Source organism: Sminthopsis crassicaudata, chromosome 6 (genome assembly GCF_048593235.1).
Source record: "Sminthopsis crassicaudata isolate SCR6 chromosome 6, ASM4859323v1, whole genome shotgun sequence".
NCBI classification, from domain to species: Eukaryota; Metazoa; Chordata; class Mammalia; order Dasyuromorphia; family Dasyuridae; genus Sminthopsis; species Sminthopsis crassicaudata.
In genome coordinates, this window is record NC_133622.1 from 155,355,703 (window position 1) to 155,379,595 (window position 23,893).

General features: G+C 34.1%; 1 protein-coding gene across 6 annotated transcripts in view; it reads right to left on the reverse strand.

Moving 5' to 3' along the window:
* The window catches only part of WDFY3 (WD repeat and FYVE domain containing 3), a 306,260-nt gene that overhangs the window by 99,867 nt on the left and 182,500 nt on the right, over positions 1-23,893 (reverse strand). For all 6 annotated transcript variants that reach the window (XM_074273239.1, XM_074273237.1, XM_074273238.1 and 3 more), the window contains 10 exons: positions 23,277-23,508; positions 13,011-13,171; positions 11,545-11,656; positions 9,253-9,443; positions 8,140-8,292; positions 7,813-7,886; positions 7,543-7,704; positions 4,732-4,826; positions 2,443-2,563; positions 1,970-2,187 (listed from right to left, as the gene is read on the reverse strand). In XM_074273239.1, the coding sequence (XP_074129340.1) occupies positions 1,970-2,187; positions 2,443-2,563; positions 4,732-4,826; positions 7,543-7,704; positions 7,813-7,886; positions 8,140-8,292; positions 9,253-9,443; positions 11,545-11,656; positions 13,011-13,171; positions 23,277-23,508 (1,519 nt within the window). The remainder of the gene's footprint in view (positions 1-1,969; positions 2,188-2,442; positions 2,564-4,731; positions 4,827-7,542; positions 7,705-7,812; positions 7,887-8,139; positions 8,293-9,252; positions 9,444-11,544; positions 11,657-13,010; positions 13,172-23,276; positions 23,509-23,893) is intronic.

Here is a 23,893-nt window from a genome sequence, read left to right on the forward strand (position 1 = left end):
AAGTATATAGTTTATGGGTCAAATTGGGACTACAACTGTCTCATTTTGTCTAGGAGGCATCAAAATGTGGTGTTAAATACCTAAATTATAGGTATTTAAAATATGAAATCCTCTATCAATCTAGAGAATAGTCTCACACCAGCAAACAAAATAAATTTTCCCCATAAAATATATTATTATTTAACTTGTCTGTAGTGGAACTGGAGCTTTAAAAAATTCGTTCGAGGCAGCAAAATGGTGCACCAGCCCTGAAGTAAGGAGGACCTGAGTTCAAATCTGGCCTCAGACACCTAACACTTCCTAGCTGTGTGACGCAGGGGAAGTTGCTTAATCCCAATTGCCTCAGGGAAAAAAATTCACTTATATGGCAATCTGAATAAATTAATATAATGGCATATTTGTATGGTAGATAATCAACCATCTAAAGGGCAGAATCAATCACCAACTTCCTCTTTTAGAGCTTTAATATAGGTCTCTGTACATCTGCATAGCTGAATTTCTGGTTAAAAGCTATTTCTATCTTTAATGTTTAGCTTACTCTGATGCCTCCATTAGTTTATTAACATTTTGAGGACAAATCACGAAAAGGAAGTCAAGGAACCTGATTTTTGTCTCAAGTATTCTCCCTATAATCTCCTTATAAGAAGTTGGTTTGCTTGGAGGTTTCTACTGATAAACACCAACCACTTCTATTTTTTTACTCAGAGAACCTAATATAGAAATTGGAACATAAACAATTGCAACTAATAAGCTGCTTGGACAAGTCAATCTATCTTTGCCTCAATTCCTTCACCTATAAAAAGGAGCTTGAGTAAATTATTTGTAAGGAGTTCTCAAACTTTCCACAGTGACAGAATCCTTTACTTTACAAAAAACTTTGACAGATCTCTTGTAGTAAAATTTTCTAATAAAATTTTTAATAACTATTAGCAGACCAACATAAAATCCATTAAAAAAATAAAAGCAAATCAACTTGAGGTATTTCAAAATACCTAGCAGCACAGTTTTGAGAAATTCTACTGTAATTTTTGTTGCTGTTTTTCAGTGTCTGACTCTTTGCGGCTCCTTTTATTTTTTCTTGGCAAAGATGCTAGAATGATTTGCCATGTTCTTTTCCATTTCATTTGACAGATAAGGAAACTGAAGCAAAAAGGGTAACTGCCTTGTTTGTAAATGTCTGAGGTTAGATCTGAATTCAGGAAGATGAGTCTTCCTTACTCCAGGCCCAATACTCTAGCTACTGCATCACCTAGCTACCCTTCTGCTCTAATCCTAACTTTAAAAAAAAAAAAAAAAAGATATTACTCTGAATGAAAAAAAAAAAAAAAGCTTTGATTTCATACAATAAATAAATTACAGGTTGAGAAAGATAGGTATAGCTAGGTGGAACAGTGGATAATACTCCAAGCAGGAAAACTTGCATTCAAATCATAAAATCACAGCTAACCTGAGAAGTCCTTTCAGGTCTTCCTTAATACTAATGTTTCCTTAAAGGCTAAGGCCTTTCCTACGAAATCTCTCTCTGTGTATATGTATAACATATGCACAAGAGTTGTTTGTAGATAGTAGTTTGGATGTTGTTCTGTGTCTATCCTCCAATCAGACCATTAACTCCTTCAGTACAAGAACTAATTGTGTTTTTCCCTGTGTCCTCAATTCTTGGTATAATGTCTGGTGCCTACTAGATGCCCAATAAATCCTTGTGAAGAATTTGCCCAATAACTTGGTGAATAACTATAAATTTAGACTCTTCACTTCAGAAGTTCAGTTTTCAAATTGAGCAGGGAAGGAAATGACCCAGACTGGTGATTTATTAGTGAGAATCCTTGTGACTGGAGCCCAGGTGGAGAGATGTTACAAAGCTGGATGCGCTACAGGCTCCATGAGCTAAAGGACCAGTAACCACAAGCTGTTTCTAAAGTCAGGTAGAACATAAAATCTTACCTCTTCAAAGTAAAAAGTTTCATACCTAGCACGGTGCCAATTTTATTGGTCAAGACAGAATCTGTTTGCTCAAGCCAGCCTCCACCACTGAGCCCTTCTTTAAATTTGATGAGAACAGACTGGTTACTCAGCAAGACAACCAAAATCCTCATGGCTGCAGTCACTGTAGTTGAGTGCAAATGTTCCTCAGTAAACATCAGGAGCCAGTCAAAGCCCAATGTTCTAACCAGGTCTTCACAAGCTCTATTCAAGGGGAAGAGGATCAAGTTTCGAATTAGTTTCAGGATTTAGTCAGACACAATTCAAAACCTCATTATGAAATAATTTTAAAAAATATCTCAAAATGCAATGTTTCATTAAAATGAATTGATGATGCAAATTATTTCTCTACATATTTTAAAGTAAGGTTGGTTGACTTATACTATCAATTTTGGAAGTATATCAAACTAAAGGGAAAGACATAATCAGCATGTAATATCAAGAAAGAGTTCTACTTACTGTATATTAATGCTAGTCTTTTCCTTTGATGAGTAGACTAGTTTGAGTAGAATATCTAACAGTCTATTTCTCAAAAGGATAAGATTAGCAGATACAAGACCTCCAAAATCTTCCTCAGTTCCTAAAAAAGAAAAGAGAGTAATTAAACTTTGTATGTGAGACAGCTCATATCCCACGAAAATACTTACTGGGCCCTGAAATCATAGGATTTTCTTCTAGTCTAGAACAAGTGATCCGGAAAACTTTTTTTCCACACATCTCACAAATAACACGGGAAACAGAAAAAACCTAAGATAAAGTCAGATTCCATTTCTTTTATTCTTGAGATATGATTATCTAAGCTCTGATCTAATCTAAATGGATAGTATTCATTATTCTTATACATATTAAAATAATTTTGTTGCATAAAAGATAATTCACTAACAGAAAAAAATCAACTTCTTGCCTCATAGAAATAAAACACAACAAAACCCAATGACAATGTAAAAATGTAAGTGGATGTAAATATACTTCTTTCCCTAATTGAATAAAATAATGGAAGAGGAATAAAGGAGAAGAAGAGATGGTGGGGTAAAGGAAAATGAGAATAAGAGATGGAAGGATAAGAAGAAAAAAAAAGTCAAAGAAGAAAGGGAAAGAGAAGAAAAATGTCACTGAGGGGGTGAAAAGGGAACAGAGAAGCAAAAGACGAAGTTTTGGGTAAAGAAGGTAGAACTAAAAGAGATGAAGGAAATAAGAAAAGGGGAAGAGGAAGAGAAAGAGGAAGGAGAAAAGTGAGGGAGAAAAGGAGAGTTATAAAGATAGAGAGGAAAAAGTATTTGTTGAAAGAAGGTTCTTTTAGATTCCCTGGCATAGGCTATGACTGAGGAATGGAAAGGAGAGGGTTATATATCTCTTAGTATATCTAGGCTAAAATCTCTCTCGAGTTTCAATCCTCTCTCACAAATTATACCATCACATTTCAAATTGGATATCCCAGATTGCAAAGATTTTGAAATTTGAAAATTTTCAGAATCAACATATATAAAACAATCATCTTTCTCCCCCAAACCTACTCTATTCCAAACTTTCCTATTTCTGTCAAAAATAGCCATCATTGATTCAATCTCTTAGGGTTTTTAGTTTGGCATTAATCTCAGCTCTCATTCTCCCTCACCAATCTAGATACTCAGATACTCATCTTACCACATCTATTCCCACAACACATCACTTTCAATTCCTTCTCCCTACCTGAATTCAGGTTGTCCTCACTTCTCACCTAGATGATTATGAAAGCCTCCAGACTTGCCCTGACTCAAGTCTCTCCATACCAAAAGTCAGTGACTTTTTAAAAAAAGATCTAACCACACCCCTCTTCCTCTGCTCCCTACTGTCTTCACAAACACAAATGCCTCCATTTATTTTTTAAAGATCCGCACAACATGGCCCCACATTATCTTCCTCGTCACAATGAACATTGCTGTTCTTAACTATTTTGTGTCATGGATTCCCTTTGGGAATCTGGTAATGCCTTGCAATTCCTTCTCTAATGCTTTTAAATGAATAAAATACAAAACATAGGATTACAAATGAAACCAATTATACTGAAATGCAGCTATTAATTTTTTTTCATTTTCAGCTCAAAGACCCCAGGCCAAGAACTACTGTATCTAAGGGTACTGGATTAAAAAAGAATGCTACTATAAAGTTTTATAAAATGCACAATTTGGAAGAAGCAGGGGAAAAGAAATCGCATTTTAATTAATTTTATTTTTCTATGATATTCAGATAAGAATTCAGTAGATTCGTAACACAAAAATTCCCTTTTCATTTACTCATTTGCTGCTACTTCACTTCAATTTTGCTTATTCAAGTTACATGTACTTTTTTAAAATTGAATTTTCTCTCTGAAAGTTTGTACAAGTGTGTATATGTATGTGTATATGTGTATGTACATGTATATAACTTAACAAAGTACTTTTAAAAATTGTATTTATGTCCTGTGCTGTACCTTTAATTTTCTTCTGCGTATTAAAAAAAAGTTTTTTTATTGAAGTTTTTTCATATATCTTACTACCTACCAACTCCTCCCTTCTATTCACCCCCACCACCATAGAAACTCATTCTTTCTAGATGTAAATCTGAGCTTTGAATTACCATCATAGGTCTGTGCAACCCATGAGAGAAGGAAAAAGTATGGCTGAATAGAGAAAATTAAGAAAATACTACCAATACAATTTTAGATCTCATTTTGGCCTGCCAAAATAAATGTTCCTACTACTGTTATTTTTCTAATCCTAGAGCTCTTACCTGTGTCCAGCTTTTCTTCATTGTTTATTTCCATGACTACAAATTTCTCACAGACAGCAAATGTTGGCAAAGTAGAAGCAATGAACTGTCCAAACCTTCAAACACAGGAAACATAAAATAAGGAATGGTGTCCGTGTCACCAATAAAAGATACTTTTTCCAGCCCAATGACCAGCATTTGGTGTTTAATCAATTCTAGTTGAAAACTAATGAAATTAATACTTAATATTTTTTCTTAGGAATCAAACCAATAACTCTACTAACTTATTTTTTAATAAGTTTTAAAGAAATAAGAAGACAGCAATTATCTGGAAATATGCAACATATCAAGTATGAATAAATGTAAGTTACCCAATCTTAATTTAATTCATTTCTAAGTGCTGTACAGAGTTTTTTAAAAATTCATTTCTAATAGGTTCTCTATTAGATTATCTCACACTGGGCTGTTGTAATACTTTCATTTCAAGGATCCAACTATTTGTCTCTTCCATTCCCTGGCTGATAATTTCATCTAAAAAGATCAACATCATTTGTCTTATGTCCCTTTATGTTCTCTCTTCTATTCTTCAGAATCTTTTGGTCTTTACCTAGTCTCTCTTTTCCCCAGGTTTCAGATAAAGAAATGGTCTTATCTTTTTACCAAAACTAACTTCTCTACCTTGTCCTTGATTCTAGCCCGTCTTGTTTTAAAGATCAAGCCCTCTCCTTTTTCATTCTTTTCTACATTCTTCCCTTTGCCTACAAACAAGCTTAGTTCTAAAAGCCTGAAAACATAACTAACATATTCTTCCTTTGAGATTATTATATATTCCCGGCATTGTGTATGTACACACACACACACACACACACACGTATATAGGTATATGCATACACACACACATCCCTTTCCAAACTTCCTTTAAGAGTAGTCTATCATTTCTCATTGCCCATGCACTTCTCAAATCCCAATAAGCTAGTTTCTCTTTTTATCAGTCTATTGAAACTACCTTCTTTTAAGATCAATGCTTTTTTTTTCACTTCTTAATATTTTTGGTCTTTATATTATCTATATTTCCCAACATAGTCCTACCTCCTCCCTTTCTACGATAGCCTTGCAAATAACAAGAAAAAAAAGTTTAGTTAAACTAAAATCAAACCCCAGTGAGTTCTTACTTGCCCAGTGTAATGGGCCCTTCTTCAGCTTCTATTATCTTTAATGTTCTTATCTTATTCTTATTCTAAGAATATCTTGTTGTTTTTTTTTTTCCTCCTGACTTCTAAGAATGAGCCTTTGAAGGGTCATCTTTTTATTCTCACACTAAACTCTGCTCCAAAACCATCTCATCCATTCCCTTTTCTTTAATAAAGACATCTCAGTGGTATAGAGTGCTGGCTTTAGAGTCAAAGAGAGCTGAGTCTAAATGCTGCATCAAATACATACTAATCATATGACTCTGCCCTCTTTCAGTCTTACTATCCCTATTTGTAAAATGGGGATAACGATAGCATTTACAACACAAACTAGTTGAGAGGATCAGATGAGATAACATGTAGAACATTTTGTAAATCTTAAAGATCTGTGTAAATGTTAGTTGATATTGTTACTATTACATGCCTCCAAATTTTATATATCTAACTCCCATGTCTTTCTAAGCTTAGTTCCACATTTTTTAAATTCTCAATTTTTCCAACAAATAAGGAACATTTCCAAATGCCTAACATAAAATAAAGATTTTTTTAAAAATGCTAACCAAGTGCATATGAAATTATAGAAATTCATTTGATGCCACTAGCTTCTTCTTAAATAAAATCTATATAATCAAATCCATGTTTCTTCCAATACTGTCCTGCTCATCTGTGGACAGTTTTAAAACTTCTGAACTTTCTTTTGTTCTTTAATGTGCATTTAAGAAAATATTCAGTGGTACTCTCTCTCTCTCTCTCTCTTTTTTTTGCATCAATACCATCATTATCACTTATACCTCTTCAGTCTCCTTAAAAACTAAGAAAAACAAATAAGTACCACTATCACCACAAAAAAAAAAAATCCTTCTATCAAAGAAACATGAGTCACACAAAATGATATGATGGCCATGTTCAAAAACTCCTGTTTCCTTCTGTGATGTAATTTTTTGAATCCATCATCTCTGTGTTAGGATATAAGCTGAAAGCTTCAACAAAGGTGCCAAGCAGAAGTGGATAATCATAATACTGATAAGAATATTCAATCTTTCAAATTTGTTATGCTTTATAATGCTGTTGCTCTTATATAAGTTGTTTTCCTGCTTTGACTCACTTCATTCTGTGCCAATTCATACTAAACGAGATTCTCTGAAATCTATTTTTTTCCTTATTTCTTATGGCATAATAATATTGTATTATATTTATAATGCAATGTGTTTAGTCATCCCTCAATTGCTAAGTACAGCCTTATAGTTTTTTGTCCTTCCCCTACCCTCCAACCTTGGCCAACTTTCCCAGTTAGTTTGAGAGCATGAAGTTTATTTTGCTCACAGTTATTCCCTTTCCATCCTCCAGAAAAAAAAGAAAAAGAAAATGAAGAAAACTTTGATTGACATAAGGAAGAAGTCTAGAAGTATATAAGTGAGAAGGTAATGAAAGAGTTACACCAATCAATTCTAAAACTTGAGGTAAAGAATTCAATAATTTATCTTCTTCAATAAAACAATCTAGATTTGAAAACATAGCATGAATGTCTACACTTAAAATCACATATGGCGTCTTGACTATTTTCTGCACAGCTTACTTCAGTAATTTCACTTCAGTATCAAATTAAATTTTTTTTTTAAAGCCAGAAAAAAGTTTATATTACCTGAGTAAATCATTGCTATTGGGAAAGCCTTGGAGTAAGTAGCTCAGCACATTACTAATAGCAACAATTGTGGGTTGAGACAAAGACATATCTCGAAGTGTAAGTAGCAGCTTTGGGATTAACTGAAATTCCCTCATTAATTTAGCATTCTTTGAGGCTTCACTGAAAGAGAAAGCAGTTTTAATGAACAGTTCTGGCTTCATTTCCAAACTATAACATTCCTTTACCTACTGAAAATTTTTAGTTTAAAACATGGGTAATAACTAATACCTGGACTCTGTGAGAAGTTCAATGAAGTGTTCAAATAATGAAAGATGCAACTCATATGGTGCATGAAGCCAGACCTGTAATATAAAATTAACAGTGGTGATTGTAGGCAAATTTATTTAGTTTATAGATCATAACTTCTCTTAAAGCAGAGACTATATTTTATCTCCATTTTGAATTGTCTCCAGAACCTAGAACAAAGATCTACATATAACAGTGATGACTGATGAATAACAGTTTATCAAATTTGATTCCCCTCAATTTTATCAACATAATTAGTGAAACTGATATGTTGATGATAAAATTATGCATTATTATTTCTATACATACTTCAAAATCACAAAGCAAATCTTGGAAGGCAGTTGAGTTTGGAATGATGGATGTCTCATGTCCACTATCAACAGTTCCCACCAAAGAGAAAGTCAGATGGAGAATGTGACTATTAAGAAGTGAACGTTTCTTTTTCAGCAGCATTGCCAATAACTAAAATAAAAGATGTGAAATACCAGTTGATAAAACATCTTGAATATTAAAAAATGCAAACACTGGAGAACATTATATACCTGGTTACAAAAAACAAATTGATAGGACTAAACAGACTTGTCTATTCATTTTATATAAACTTTTCTGGAGTTGTATGCTTTTGAATGATTACAAAAAATACAAGAACCTATATAAATGTTTTTCAAACTACCTTTTCATCTATTTCTAGGAAATTGTCAACTAGAGCTTTAAAATATATGGTACAAAACATAACAAAAAGAAATTTAAATCTCCAAATACTTGTTTCTCTTTTTTATTGATCTATAGAAAATTTAGTCCTTTTCTAATCATATTTGCATATAGTCATAGCCCACTAAGATTTACAGCAGTGGGGTTTTAATGAAAATAGGGAGTGGTTATAGACTTTAAAAAAATATATTTCAGGACCTCTAAAGAAAGTCAATGTGTATCAACACATCAAGAACAGAATATATAATGATGCAGGTACATGGGGCAATATGTCATTTATTTAAGCCAGGATCTTAGGCGCCAATCCTGGTTTGGATACTTATGCTTCAGGAAGCATAATTTTTTTATGCTTATTTCACCATTTCACCAAACCAAACTCTCTGAAATCCAGAGCTATGGCATTTCTTCTCTGCAGCTATTTATGATCCAATGAGAATTTCAAAGTGTGTAAAATCTATAATAAAATAATTTGTCTGACCAGGAAGTTTGATGAGTCAGAAGGAAAAAAATAATGAATATAACACAGTTAATAACTTTGTTATCATTTTATGCTTTTGTAAATATATGTAAAGAATGAATTACAAGATTCTTAAGTGAATGTAGATTATATTTCTATTCTAGAGCTTGAAAAATAAGCTACTAATCATCATGAAAACAAAATAAATTTTTATAAGAAAAAATAATGAAACTCCAAACCTCACATTTACATACCTGATAACCCTTGATTCTCTCCATTTCTTTACTGGCTAGTGGGTTACTCTTTACAACACAAACCAGGGCCTTTACAGCAGCATACAACCCTTCCACATCTGATGCCATGGCCACTAACCCCAGAATGGCAGCAGCCCCACCAATGTACTGTAAAGTCGTGGCAACGGGCTTAGGTACAAATGTTCTTACTCCTGAATAAAAGACATGAGAAGTAATTAGGGCCAAATCTCCATTTTTAAAAAACTAATAAATATAAAAGTAATGCAATCCATTTTGATGGCCCTTGGATATAAATTCCATATATCTATCCTTTCCCAAAATGATAATTATAATAAAATCAATGTAATCTGCACATAGCAGGTGATTAATAAGTGCTTTTTTCATTCATTTATAAATATTGTAAATTGATTTATATAAAATGGATTGAACAATGCAAAAGATTATTTTTGCTGATTTGGTCTCACAATGATTAAAAAAATAACTGATTTGTGGAATTTTAGAATCAATTCCAGTAGGGGAATTATTGACTTAAAAGTTGACTTTTAGTGGCCATCAAGAGATAAATCTCTAGTAGGCTCTTATAAAAAAACTATATCTAGAACTTGTCCATTAAAGTTTGTCCTTATACCATCAGAGAAAGGATTCAGGTAGTACATTAGAATTTCTTAAAAATATAATTTTCTAATTCTGAGAGAGAAGTGAGTCAATTCAGCATGAATAATATAGAAGAAAGTCAGTCTCAGTCAGGAAAACCTAGTTTCAAGGCCTGTCTCTGGGCAAATCATTTACCTTCTTGTTCTTTAAGAAACTCTCAACAAGATGAAATCACGAGTTTGGCCCCCCAAAATACAAATAAAAAAGACATTAGAATTTTTCACTTTTAGGTGATATTTGTGATTATGCTGCTATAATAGGTTCTAAAAAGTTAGTGATTACTTATGAAGAACATAATTTGTGGACACATAATATATGCTTAATTAATTTTTGACTTAAATTAAGAGAGTAATATGGCACAGAATACCAAACTGAACCAGGTTTTGAGATTAAATTTTCAGTGTGAGCCTCTGAAATTGGTAAACAATAAAAATCAGGGCTTGATTTATTGTTTTGTGGATTATCAAAACTTAAGAAAGTGATGAAGAAAATGTTAATAATTCAGATTAACCTTAAAGTGTGTCCTGTATATATATATATATATATATATATATATATATATATATTTTTTTTTTTTTTTTTTTTCAGAGAGCCAGTTGTTAAGCATTTATCAGCACAGCACTGGATAAGTGACTTAAACTGTTAGTGCCCCACGCAAATCTCTAAGACTGTATGTGACAGGTGAGCTGTTGATCTGTATTAGTGGAGGGAGTCTCCACACCGGCAATCCCTGACACTTATCAAAGATCAAAAATAAAAATAAGAGAAAAAAAAATGTTGTTAGAATAAAGAAAATATGGTATCAATACATTTATTACAAAACAACAACAAATAACATGCTATTAATTACTAAAATTATGAGGACTGAGAAAAATAATGGATTTTGGTTACCATGATATGACTTTCCACATTAGTAAAGACTAGCTGAAATTACACATGCTATTAAATTAATCAGATTGAAAAAACTATAGAATTCAATATTTTATCTATGAAGTCTTAAATTTATCTTGAAATATTTTGTTTATTCAATTATCTTAAATGGACAAAAAGGAAAAATTTTAAATTTCATTAATATTTTAAGAATTTTAAAGGTTAAGAAAACTTTTCCTTTTGTAAGATCAGATAATAGTAGCTCAGTTACAAGACTATTTAACATTAAGGCCATTTTAGTATTATAAAATACCACTGAGCTCTAATCAAGGAAATATATGTGAATTGGAAGAAAACTTAAGTCCTTATGTTTTAAGTTTTCTCTCTATACCTGGTTCCTTGAAGCAATTACAGTAACACTAAATTTGCATTTTTATCTTACCACAAAAATCAGATATATTATGATTCCAAGCACTGCACTGCCTCAAATTGTTATATTTATTATGATAATCTACAAATCTGTTGAACCAAAACACAGAAGACAAAGGATGCAATTTCAATTAAAAAAAGAAACTAGGATAAACTTCTGAACAAATGGCACATTGATTATAAAAAGAAAATATAACAACTAAAAGGAAAAGGCAAAATAATTGCCATTATGAATGACAGCACCATGAGAGTACAAGAGGACATGAAGTAATTACTTCTCATAACTATACTTAAGATTGCCATATACATATAAAGATTCACAGCAGATCTCTCTCTCACCTAAATAGCCAATGAGTGCAGCACCAACAGTGCGTGCCGGCCCGTTCAGATGTCCGGCTGAGTTATGTAACAATTTCACAGGGGTAGCATTCTCATGGGAGGAAATGGCTAACTGTGGAATAGAAAAAGTACATGATAAAAACTATAAATGGGAAAATACAAGGATTCTTTTGCTTTAAAGACCAGACTTATTTTAAAAAAAATTATTTTGCCTTCCAACAGGAAAGCAAAGTAAGGAGTACTTCATAAAAATATCTGGGTTAATTATATGTAAAACATGTAAATCTGAAGACCTGCTCAGATTATAGGAGGGGATAAAACCACAAAGACAGAAACAAGGACAATTATTATTGATGCAGGATCAGAAAAGACTGAAGGGGTTTGCATCAAACCTAAATATAGAAGTTCAACTGATGATATCCCAGAACATCACCATCTGCTGCCTCTACTTCAATAATCAATAGTTAATATAATTTTCTATAACTCAATGAATTGTGAAAGTCAGTGAATAATGTTTTCAAAATGTTTTAGATAAAATATATCTATATCAGAGTAAGGACTCCATGGGAATTCATATGGGGGCTTTGTGGTTGATTATATTAACTCTGAAGTTGCCATAAAACCCATAGGGAAAAAATGTATCAAACAGAAATCTTTTTTTTTTTTTAAATGACAACCAAAAAAGTGTGAGGCAACTTGACAATGGCAAGAGATATGAGCAGAGAATCAAAAGAGTGAGTTTTTGCTCTCCTTATGTTGCCCATGAGTTGTATGAATCTGATAAAATCCATATTCACACACACACACACACACACACACACACACACACACACACACACACACACACACACACACACATACAGTGGGCAGGTATATGGGTTTTTGTACATAGGGAGAGTAATACAACCTATGAGTTTACTAGTAGGGGGACTTTATGGGTAAGAAACTCTCTCTTCCAATATCATTTGGCTTTTATCTTATTTTTAGTCTTAGGGCATAGTGGTTAAGTGACTTGCCCAGGATGACATAGTCCTTGTTTTCCTGGCTGAATCTCATGTAACCACATACTTTCCCTTGATCCCTGTCTCAGACCGGGAGCTGCAGGGAAAGGGCTGATTTACACTGGTCAAGGAGAGCTCCTGATACTGAGGACATCAAAGATCTCATCAAAAACAAACAAACAAAAAAGCAACTTATGTGTGGCATAACACATAACACATAAGCAGGAGTAATTTTATTTTTTAATTCTTTTTTTAAGTCAATATGAATTATTAATATTGCAACTCTTGGCTAGAATTTCATTTCCTAAGTTAAAATATTTTGGAAATCAATGTAAATTGTCATAAGGAAAGCAGTAAACACTCTATTACTGCCCTAAACTAAAACTCTAGACGATCATTAAGGAAATATGTGACTTTTTCTAATATATGCCAATTACAATTTATCACAAAGTAATTCCCACTTACCTGCTTAGCGATGGCTTTACTATCTAATTTGTTGTAAACTTTCCTTATTCTTGCCACTGTGAGGGAAGACACAGAGACGGCATAGAGACCAAATGACACTTTTTCTTCTGGTACTAATGACACAGGGGATGGGATGCCACTTTCAGATTTGGAATCTTTACCTTCAAAGTAAGAAATAACAAACGCAGCAGAATTAATTATCTTCAAGATAAAAACAGTAAGTGGGGCTACATAAAGATTGCCATCTTTAGTGCAGAAATCAAAAAATGTGTTTTTCAGTCTGTTGCTTGATTACTTGCTTTTTCACTAAGGAAAGCTTCTTATTTTATTATATTAAGAGGGAGCATCACAGGATAAAACCCCTCTGCTCCCCAAGGGAAGTTCCAGAGTAATCAGTATGGCCTTGGAGTGAGGGATGGGAGGGCAGTGGAATGTTCTACTTTCAAAAGCTTTGTGGGACTTGATAGGAATATATTCACTCTCAACATTGCTTTCTGAATCATGGCTACCTCCTGTAAATTCCTTCTGCCATCTGCTGTTTTTCTATGGAATTGCAGCAGCTAGTAGCACAATTCAGAGAAGGCAATCTACCCAATTAAGATCTACAGGAGCAGCCCAAACCTGAAGATTCTATCTGTTACTTGTGAGTCAGACTCCTAGACATATTCAATAATAACATTAAATGCTCCTCAGGTCAAATATGATCTATTTATTCACTTTATTTCTCTTTTCCTGCCTCTTTGGGTATATGGATCTGAGAGAGTAAATTCCTTTCACCTTCCATTATGTTCCTGGAAGATGGCAGTAGAGCCATGGAGATTACTTTGGAGTTTAATTGAATAAAATTGATGAGAAAGGTGTGGATGGCAACTTTTGTTGTTACTCCAGCTGTAGTCAAATATGCTCTTCCAATTATTTGAATTTGCATTCTAAGTTTCATTTTGTGTCAATATATTTATTTATTTAAGGTTATAAATCAGTATTTATTATTTAAGTTCAAGAACAGGTTAGAAGGGGGGGGGTCAATACATTTATTAGTACAATGAAAGAATATATTATTTTTAAAAATCTATGATTTCTTTGACTTGGGTATATTCTCCACCTAGTGATACATAGCATAAGCCTATAATTTATTAGACAATAACTTTGTGGTTAAAAAAAAAAAAAAACCTCAACCAAAGTGGTAAAATAGTTCGATCAAAGAAAAAAAAAAAAACACCTTGGTCTAGATTAATTTGCACAGGAGCTCATGCTAAAGATTTAATGGACAATTAACATAATTCTCAACAATAAAGGATGAACTTTACCCAATGCTTTTTTTTTTTTTTTTTTTTTTTTTTGGCTAAGGCAACTGGGGTTAAGTGACTTGCTCAAGGTCACATAGACAGGAAGTTCTGAGGTCACATTTGAACTCAGGACCTCTTGATTTCAGGGCTGGTGCTCTATCTCCAGAACTACCTAGCTGCCTCCCAAAGCTTTTTTTTTTTTTTTAAGCAAAAGACAAATGTGTTCCAATTCCAAAACCAAGATAAATAAAAGATGAAAAAAAAAAAGTTATAGAAAAATTTAATGTATATTAATTCAAAAGTTTAAAATAAAATCTTGGCAAAGTTATTATACTAATATATCCAGAAAGTAATTTAATATTAAGGAAATAAGATCATGTAAACACTACATATAAACAATAAAACCAAATTATCTGTTTCCTTAGAAATAGAAAAAACCTTTGATAAAACACAGAACTAATTTATATTAAAAACAAAACATTCATAGAATATGTGCAAGGAAGATGTCCCTTCTTTACTATGTTCAAAAAGAAGATATCTAAAACTAACAGTTCCATTTGAAAAGGAGAAACATTGGAAGCCCTCCTGACTTAAAGAAAGATAAAAAACAAAGACTTTCTATATACTACTGTTTGATATCATAAGCCTAGAAAAGCTATCTATAGTAAGGACAAAAGAGTAAAACTAAAGTTAAAAACACTGGTACAATTAATCTATCAGTTTTAAGGATATCAATCAAATTATCATTCAGATACTTTAAGAACTAGAAATAACAACAAAACTAATTAGGAGCAACAAAAGTTCTAGAATCTGAAAGGGAAATAACGAAAAGTAGGAAATAAGGGAATATAATATCACACACTAAACTACATTATGAAGAATAAATCATAAAACTGATAGATGTTAAGCAACAGAAAAAGTAGTTGGGGAACAGACTAGATAAGCAAGAACCAAAAGCATTAAGACAAATTCAATGTGTTACAAAGATAAAAATACAAAACAAAGGAGGGGGAGAAGTACTATTCACAAGAATTTATGGAAAAACTGGAAAGCTGTTTGCCAAAAATTAGGTTTGGACCAGCATCATATTCCATATGACACAATAAACTCCAAAAGGATACTTGATATGACTATGAAAGAGCACAAAGCACAAACAATAAAAAAAAAAAATGAAAGTAGAAGGTATTATCTTTTCTGTCTATATAAAGTTAAGTAAAAAATTATTTTCTTTCTTTTTTTCTTTGGTGAGGCTACTACTGGGGTTAAGTGACTAGCCCAGGGTCACACAGGTAGGAAGTGTCAAGTGTTTAAAGTTACATTTGAATTCAGGTCCTCATGATTTCAGGGTTGGTGCTCTATTCACTGTCCCTAAGTGTAAAGTGTAAGTGTAAGGCAGAAACACAAACAGAATTGCCTGTGAAGCAGCCTAAGCCTATGACAAGATTAGAAAAAGCATTGGTTAAAGCTAAGAGAGAAGGACAGGATATAAGTGATTTTATACAGGCATATACTGTGATTGAAGAGATTGATTCTGTAGGTCAAAAAAGGAGAAGATATGCACCTTTAGATTTGAATAAAATTAAGGATTTGAAAAAAAGCTGTACCCTTTATGGGGCTACATCAGCTTATGTTAAAATGTTACTAGATGGTTTGTCTTATGAAGTCCTAACCCTGAATTATTGGAAATCCATAGCAAGGACATGCCTGGAACCTGGAGAAAATTTATTATGGCTTGCGGTATTTCATGAATTATGTAAAATTCAAGTCAGATGCAATTTGGAAATAGGAGTTAACACACAATTCACTTTTGAGCACTTAGCTGGTGAAGGTTAGTATGGAGAGAATTCAGAACAGGTTAGTTATACCATGACAGTGTATGAGCAAATTGCTAAGGCTGCAATAAAAGCTTGGGGTGTCCTCCCTGGACAGAAAGATCGGGGAGAGGCTTTCACTAAAATAGAGCAAGGTCCCAATGAACCTTTTGCAGATTTTGTGGGACGTTTGCAAACTGTTGTCAAAAGAACTATTGGAGAAAATGCAGCTACAGAAATAATGACCAGACATCTGGCTAAGGAAAATGCCAATGAGATTTGCAAAAGAATTATATGGGGATTAGACAAAGAAGCTCCTCTAGAGGAGATCATAAGACGCTGTGCTACAGTGGGAACAAATGCCTTTTACACCCAGACTATGATGAACGTGGAAAGACAGGGTCCCTCCTGGCAAGGGACTTCTAGAGAAACTCGGCGATGTTTTCAATGTGGAAAAATTGGACATCTAAGAGCTCAGTGTAGGTATGGAGATACGGTGAGAAGACAGGGTGAGAGAAGACCTAAAACTCCATGTCCAAAATGTCAAAAGGGTCTCCACTGGGCCTCTGAATGTAGATTGACCCAGGGAAATGACAGGTGGGGCCCAGCTTCAGCCCCCCAAGTGGGGCATGATGGCAGCCGAGGTTACATCCAGAGAAATTTAAGACATGATCAATCACCCAAAAGGCAATCAGATGGAAGAAAGGGATTGAAATTAGGAAAAATAGAGTTGTGTGCAGTAGAGACTACTGAGATACTCCCTGGAGAAGTGAAATCTGTTCTGGTTGAGCCTATGGATCCTTTGCCTTCAGGCACAGTAGGCTTGACCATTTCACCTTCTGAGAGTGCTTACAAAACAGTATCCATCCATACACTGATGTGGGAAACTGGAGAACGTGTAGCTAATATCCCAGTGATTTATCAACCAGGAGGAGTAGTAGCATCAGGCTTATTGTTACATACCCCTAATAAGCAACCTGGTGATAGTCGCCTAGATTCTGACTCCAATGAACAAAAATCCAGGAATATATTGGACAGCAGCTGTGACAGCTGACCGACCTATGCCTACTATTTATATAAATGGAATACCATTTGAAGGATTGGTAGACATGGGTGCAGATCGTACAGTTATTAGAGGGGCCGACTGGCCCAGTCACTGGCCAAAGATTAAGGCAGACACCTACATGTCTGGTGTAGGAGGATCAATAGCAGCAAAAGTTAGTGCTACCCCTTTAAGATGGATATTTGAAGGTGAAACAGGAGTTTTTACTCCTTTTGTGGTTGAAAAAATCCCCATCATTTTGTGGGGAAGAGACATTTTACAGCAGATAGGATTATAAATAAGCACTTTGGCTTTTTAGGCAGGGCTGCTGTTGAAGGCCTACCTGCACTTTCACCGGTTCCTATTCAGTGGAAGACTGATTCACCAGTGTGGGTAGAACAGTGGCCCTTAAGAAGTGATAAAATTCAGGCCTTATTAGACATAGTTAAGGAACAACTTGACCAAGGACACTTGCGGCCTTCTCTAAGTCCTTGGAATTCCCCAGTATTTGTGGTGAAAAAGAAATCTGGAAAATGGAGGATGTTAACTGATCTAAGAAGAGTAAATGAACAGAGGGAAACTATGGGAACTCCAGCCTGGACTTCCATCTCCTACTCAGTTGCCAAGAGAATGGCCTCTATGGGTTATAGACATTAAGGATTGTTTCTATTCTATCCCTCTAGATAAGGAGGATATGAAAAGATTTGCTTTTTCAGTGCCTAGTGTTAATTTGGCTGAGCCTTATAAAAGATACAAATGGACCGTTTTGCCACAGGGAATGAAAAATAGCCCCACGTTGGGCGCCAATGTTCTTAACCTAAGGATAGAGATGATAATAAAAGAAAAAATATACAATTTCAGCTATAGAAAATTAAAAAGCTTTCACATGAACAAAACTGACTCAAAGGGACAAAACAATGGCAGATGGGGAAAAAAAGGGGCAAATATACTGATTCCCTCAATATTTAAACATTACAGAAGCTATGTCTTTTTCTCCCTGAGGCTATTTTTAAATAGGGGTTAAAAAACTGAGGCTCAGAATGACTAAGAAACATTTTCCAAGACATATATTTTTTTAAAAATCAAAGAATGTCAACAGTTTTCAAAACAATACAAACTTATAACAATCTTATGAAAAATGTATAAGAGAAATGCAAATGAAAACACCTCTGAGGATTCACCCAGCATTCAAAAAATGGGTAAAGATGACAAAAATAAAGACAAAAGTTCATCTTTAAGGGGCTGTAGAAGACAGTAACACTAAGAGATTGTTAGTGCATGTGAAAACTGGTCCAACCACTATGGAAAACAATTTGGACTTATGGAACAAGAAGCCAAGCTATTCATATCTTAGACCCAGGATTTTTCCTCTAGGAATATATGCCAAGAAAGTCAAACAGAAATGGTTAAAGCTATTTATAATATTTATTCACAGAAGTTCTTTTTTTAAAAAAAGTATCAAAGGACAAGAAATAGAGTGTCCTTCCATCAATTGAGTAATGGCTAAATAAGTTGTGGTAAAAAAACAATTACTTTGAGAAATTCAGAATAAAGGAATGTTTCTAAAAACAGATACAGAATATAGTAAGAAACAATTATATATAGATATAAATATGCATATCTATACCTATCTATCTATCTATCTATACATATATAAATATCTATGTAAAGGCTACAAAAATATAAGGGAAAACAGCATGAATAGGAAGTCAAACTAAAAAACTGTTTAACAATATTACCAAAAGAGAAGAAAAAAATGCAAGAGCTTACATTCCAAACTATTAAAAAAAAAGCTGAAAAGACAAGAAGATCTAAAATGATAAGAAGCTGAAGTTCAAGGCAAATAAAATAGCTGAACATACCTTACTCCTCTTGGCAAAAAGGAAAAAGATACACAGAGGGACAAGATATTGTATGTCTTAGAGGATAAAGTTGCATATTTTGTATTCAACTGTTTGTTGTTGTTGTTAAGAAATACTCAATTCTAGAGGAAGAGTTGAGCTAATATGCAGAAATGAATGTAATAAATAACAAAAGTATCCAGAAAATAACTTATTTCAAAGGAGGTTTCAGTCTGATCTAAAAAAAAAAAAAGTTCTCATTAATGGGAACTGGTCCAAAGTAGATTGGCTGCTTTGAGTGTGAGGGAATTAAGGAGAATGGGTTCCCTGGTATTAGTAACGTTTAAGCAAAAGCTTGTATGCTTGTTTCAGAGACTCTAAGACCTAATCTAGAATAGGAAAGTTAAAGCAAAAATCCAAATTTTAGAGCTCTCTAATAGAAGGGAAAGTTACTAAAGAATGAAGCATGCACACTCACACACACATATATTTATCACACTCATGAACTCCTTTCATTCCTCTCCTAAAACACATTCTTTGTCCTCACTCCCGTTCAGACTTTGCGTTCTCCCTTTCCAGATTCACTTCTATTGTTAACCAATTCACAATTCTACACTGAATCCCGTGTTTCTCATTTTTAGTGACATCCATGCTTTGCCAAACCCCAAGCCTGGATTAATCCCAAAATTGCTCTCCTCTACTCCTACTTTTAAACTGCTAATAGGAACTGAAGTATATCACATAACTAAGTTGACTGGGTCTAAAACAAATTTATACTATTTATCCAACTGAGCCTACTACTCAGCAAACTAATTCTCTAACTCCTCCCTAAATGACTCTCTCCCACTTCCAAACCTTTGACATCTTTATTCATTCTCTCTAGATTTATTCTGGTCCCTTATGAAAAAAATGACCCTTCAATTCTTCTCTCCTTCTGCAGTAGATCGCCATTATAATTCTCCCTAACCTCTCTCTAAACTTCCATCTTTTCCTATCCCCTGGTTCATTCTTCATGCCCACACTTTTCCAAAACTGAAAAAATTTGCTGTCCCCCATATCTCTCTATTACATATCTTCTCTGTTCTCACTTCTCAATTCAATTGCTTTTCAGATACCTCAAATTAGATGTCTAGTATACATCTTAAATACAATATGTCCAAAATAGAATTTACAATCTTCCTCCTTAAATCTTTCCCCCTTTCTGCTTTTCCTATTAATGTAAAAGATAACACCATCCTTCCAATTCCTCCCACTGGCAATCTAGGAATCTTCCTGAATGCCCTATTCCCTTTCACCCCCGTATCCAAGCTGTTCCCAAGACGATTTATCAAGTTCCCCCTTACAACTCTCCATATCTCTCTTTTGCCATTTTTATATCCCTACTGTTTGGCATACTGCCTGGTATATAGCAAGTACTTAATTAGAATTTACTGACTGTCTGACCAGATATTTGATAACCTGACTTCCAATCATACCATTTAACCAAAACTACTCCATCCAAAGTAGTTTGTCTGAGACTTTTTTCCAAACCTTTTAATTATTCAAATCTCTGCTCAAATAACATTTTCCACATGCAGTGTCCATGTCAATTTACTTTGTAATTATTTTTATCCATTTTAAACATATATAATTATGTCCATATTGCATTTCCCAAAATTAAAAGCCATAAAGGTAGAAATATTTTCAAATTTTTCCTCTTTACATTAGATATCTTTATATCTCAGTGCCTAATTCACAGTACCTCATCTCTAACTGCCTACTGGACATTTCAAACTGAATGAGTCAGAGAGACTCAAACTCAATGTGTACAAATCAAGCCTACTTCCCTTCTAAACTTCTCTATTTCTGTTGAAATATTTTTGTTTCTATTTCCTTCTTTGTCCCTCAGGTTCATAATTTTCACATTATCTTATTTTCTTACTTTCCTACCTTCAACCCAAATTTCTAATCAGGTGGTTCTAATTCCACAATACCTTTCATATTTAACTCTTTTTCTTCATTTATACATTCATCACATCTATTGCCATGGACTCCTAACTGGTATCTCTACTTTGCTTCTTCCTTCTCAGATCTATCCTCAATACAACTAATTATCAAAGTGATAGAACCATGTGACTCCCCTATTTAATCAATGAAATTCAGTGATTGCCTATTTCCTCTAGGATCAAATATGATTATTTGTCCACCTGATTTTTAAAGTCCTTAACAATGGGACCAAACATACCTTTCCAGTTTCACTTTATATTACCTTTGCATTTTCCTGCATTTTTGGGCCAGTCACAAGTGACCTTTTCGCTATTATTTATATATCCCACTACATGTTTATCTCCTTGTTTTAGCAAGTTCTTTGTTCTCAATTCATCTTATAAAATCCTGTTTCCTTCAAAATGCTAATAAAGAACATTCAATATCAAGCATGTTTCTTCTCATACCTTCCAAATACTAGCGTCATCCTTAACTATCTTGCATCTATTATATCTTTCTAAGCAAATGGATTTACATTGCATTATTATATAGTAACATAGACTATATATATTTCTACTTAATCAATTAATGAACACTAATTATGTTACTTAATAACTCCTATGTGTCAGACACTGTTCTAAATGCTGAAGATACTCCAAAAAAAAAAAAAAAGACCAAAGGGAGTCCCTGCCCTCAAGTAGCTCACAATCTAATGGGAAAGACAATAAGCAAACACGTATGTACAAACAAATTATATACAGAAAAAAATAGAAGCCAGGTGCTAGAATTAAGAAGGGTTAAGAAGATCTTCCTGTAGAAGATAAGATCTTGGACTTGCAGAAGTCAGGGAAGTCAGTAGTCAGAGGCAAGAGGAAGGATATTTCGGATATGGGGGATAGCCAGAGAAAATGTTGGGACCCAAGAGATGGAGCATCACTCCAGATGTTCAGTATCACTATACTGAAGAGTATGTAGGGAGGAATATATTTTAAGAAGACTGGAAAGGTAAAAGCGGGCTACATTATGAAGATCTTTGAATGCTAAACAAAGTATTCTACTCCTGGAGATGATCAGGAGTCCATGAAGTTTATTAAATAGGAGTAGTGTTGATATGTGACATAGGTGAATCTACCAAGGGTTTAGGGCAATCACTTTAGGAGCCAAAGGATGGATTAGAGAAGGAAGACACTTGAGGTAAGCAGACCCACTCACCAGCAGGCTACTATAATTGTTCAAGTGTAAGGAGATGAGAGAGTCTGCACCAGAGTGATCAAATTGTCACAGGAGGGAAATGGGGTATATTTGAGAGATGCTGCAAAAATTAAATCAACAGATCTGATATGGGAGGTAAGTGACAGTGAGGAGTTGAGGATGACATAAAGTCTGCAAACCTTGAGGGACCAGGAAGAACAGCCTAATAGGTAGGAAGAGAATCAGTAAAGTGTGTTATTATGAATATCTAGAGAGAAGAGAGTATTATCAACTGGGTGAAAGGCTGAAAATAGCTGAGAAAATGATGTGAGAAAATCACTAGAACTGGCAAGTAAGAGATCTTAATTAACTTAAATTAATGATGTAATTTTGGAAAGAGCAGCTCTGGTGGAAAGATGAAATTGGAAGCCAGACTGTAAGGGGTTAAGAAGTGAGGAGAAGAAGAAGAAGTGGAGACACTGATTGTAAATTACTTTTTCAAGTTTAGCAACAAAAAAGAGAAGAGATATAGGATGATATAGAAGGATTAAATAACATTTTCTGAGGATGAAGGAAACAAAGGCAATAGGAAAGGAGCTAGTAGACAGGGAGAGACTGAAGTTAAGTGATAAAGTGGGGAAAACAGAGAAGGCGATCTGGGAAGAGAGGTAATCTTAAATAAGGAGTAAAATTACCATATCATGTGAGACAGGTGAAGGAGGAGATGGAAAAAGACACCCACTGATATGAGATGGGAAAGAGGCAAGAGGAAGTTTGTAGAAAACGGCCTCAATTTTTTCTGAGGCCATTTTGGGCAAGCTTCTCAGTTGAGAAGGTAGGGAGAGCCATGAAATTTAGAAGAGATAAAAGAGAAAGAGACAGAGACAGACAGAGAGAAAGAGAGAGACAGAGAATAATATTCTTGTTCTTATAAGAACGGATTGTTTTATTAATTGTACGTTTATTGTACGTTTATTCCCAGTGCTCTGAACATAGCAGGTATTAAATAAAAGCTTGTTGGATAATTTGTAAATGTTTTTTGGTTGACTGACAATGTACACAATTCATGAGAACTATTTTAAGAATCATTTAAAGGAGGAATTTTAGCTAAGAGGGACAAGGGTACTTACATGGGACATGTACAGCCTGAAAGCTTCCAACATAGTTTGGTCCTAGTTCATAAATGATATTAACACTTGAAATAGGCAAAACTTCTTCTAAGAAATGTGTGGGTCCCAGGCGCCATACTAATGAAGCAAGCTGGCGTTGAGCAGGTGGTGTGCCAATGTAGGCATACACTGTGCTGACAACAGGTGGATTTGCAGAACCTGAACCCCCTGGAGTACTGTGAACATAATGAAGCTATAAAGAAAAATGAGAAGAAATGAATCAGAACAGAAACAGGTATGCCAGAAAAGAAAACGAGCAAGTTTAACTTATGTTTACTAAACTTACATCTCCATCCCCCCAAAATTCAGTAGGTTCTCTCATACTGTGCAAAAGACCCAAGTACAGTTAATGACGGGAAACGTAAGGGCAAAGGCTAAGTCTGTGTGTTCCAGCAGCACCAGAACCTCTGCTCTGAAGGTAGAGACCAAAGCAAAAGACGGAACTGCTATCTAGCTCTTACTAAAATGTTGGCACTAGAACAAGAAAGATGAAGGAAAACCAGGAGTAGATTCAAGATGTGTTTGCAACACATATTGTGTTTCTTTTGAAATTACTTTGTAAGGTTGCAGCAAAAGGT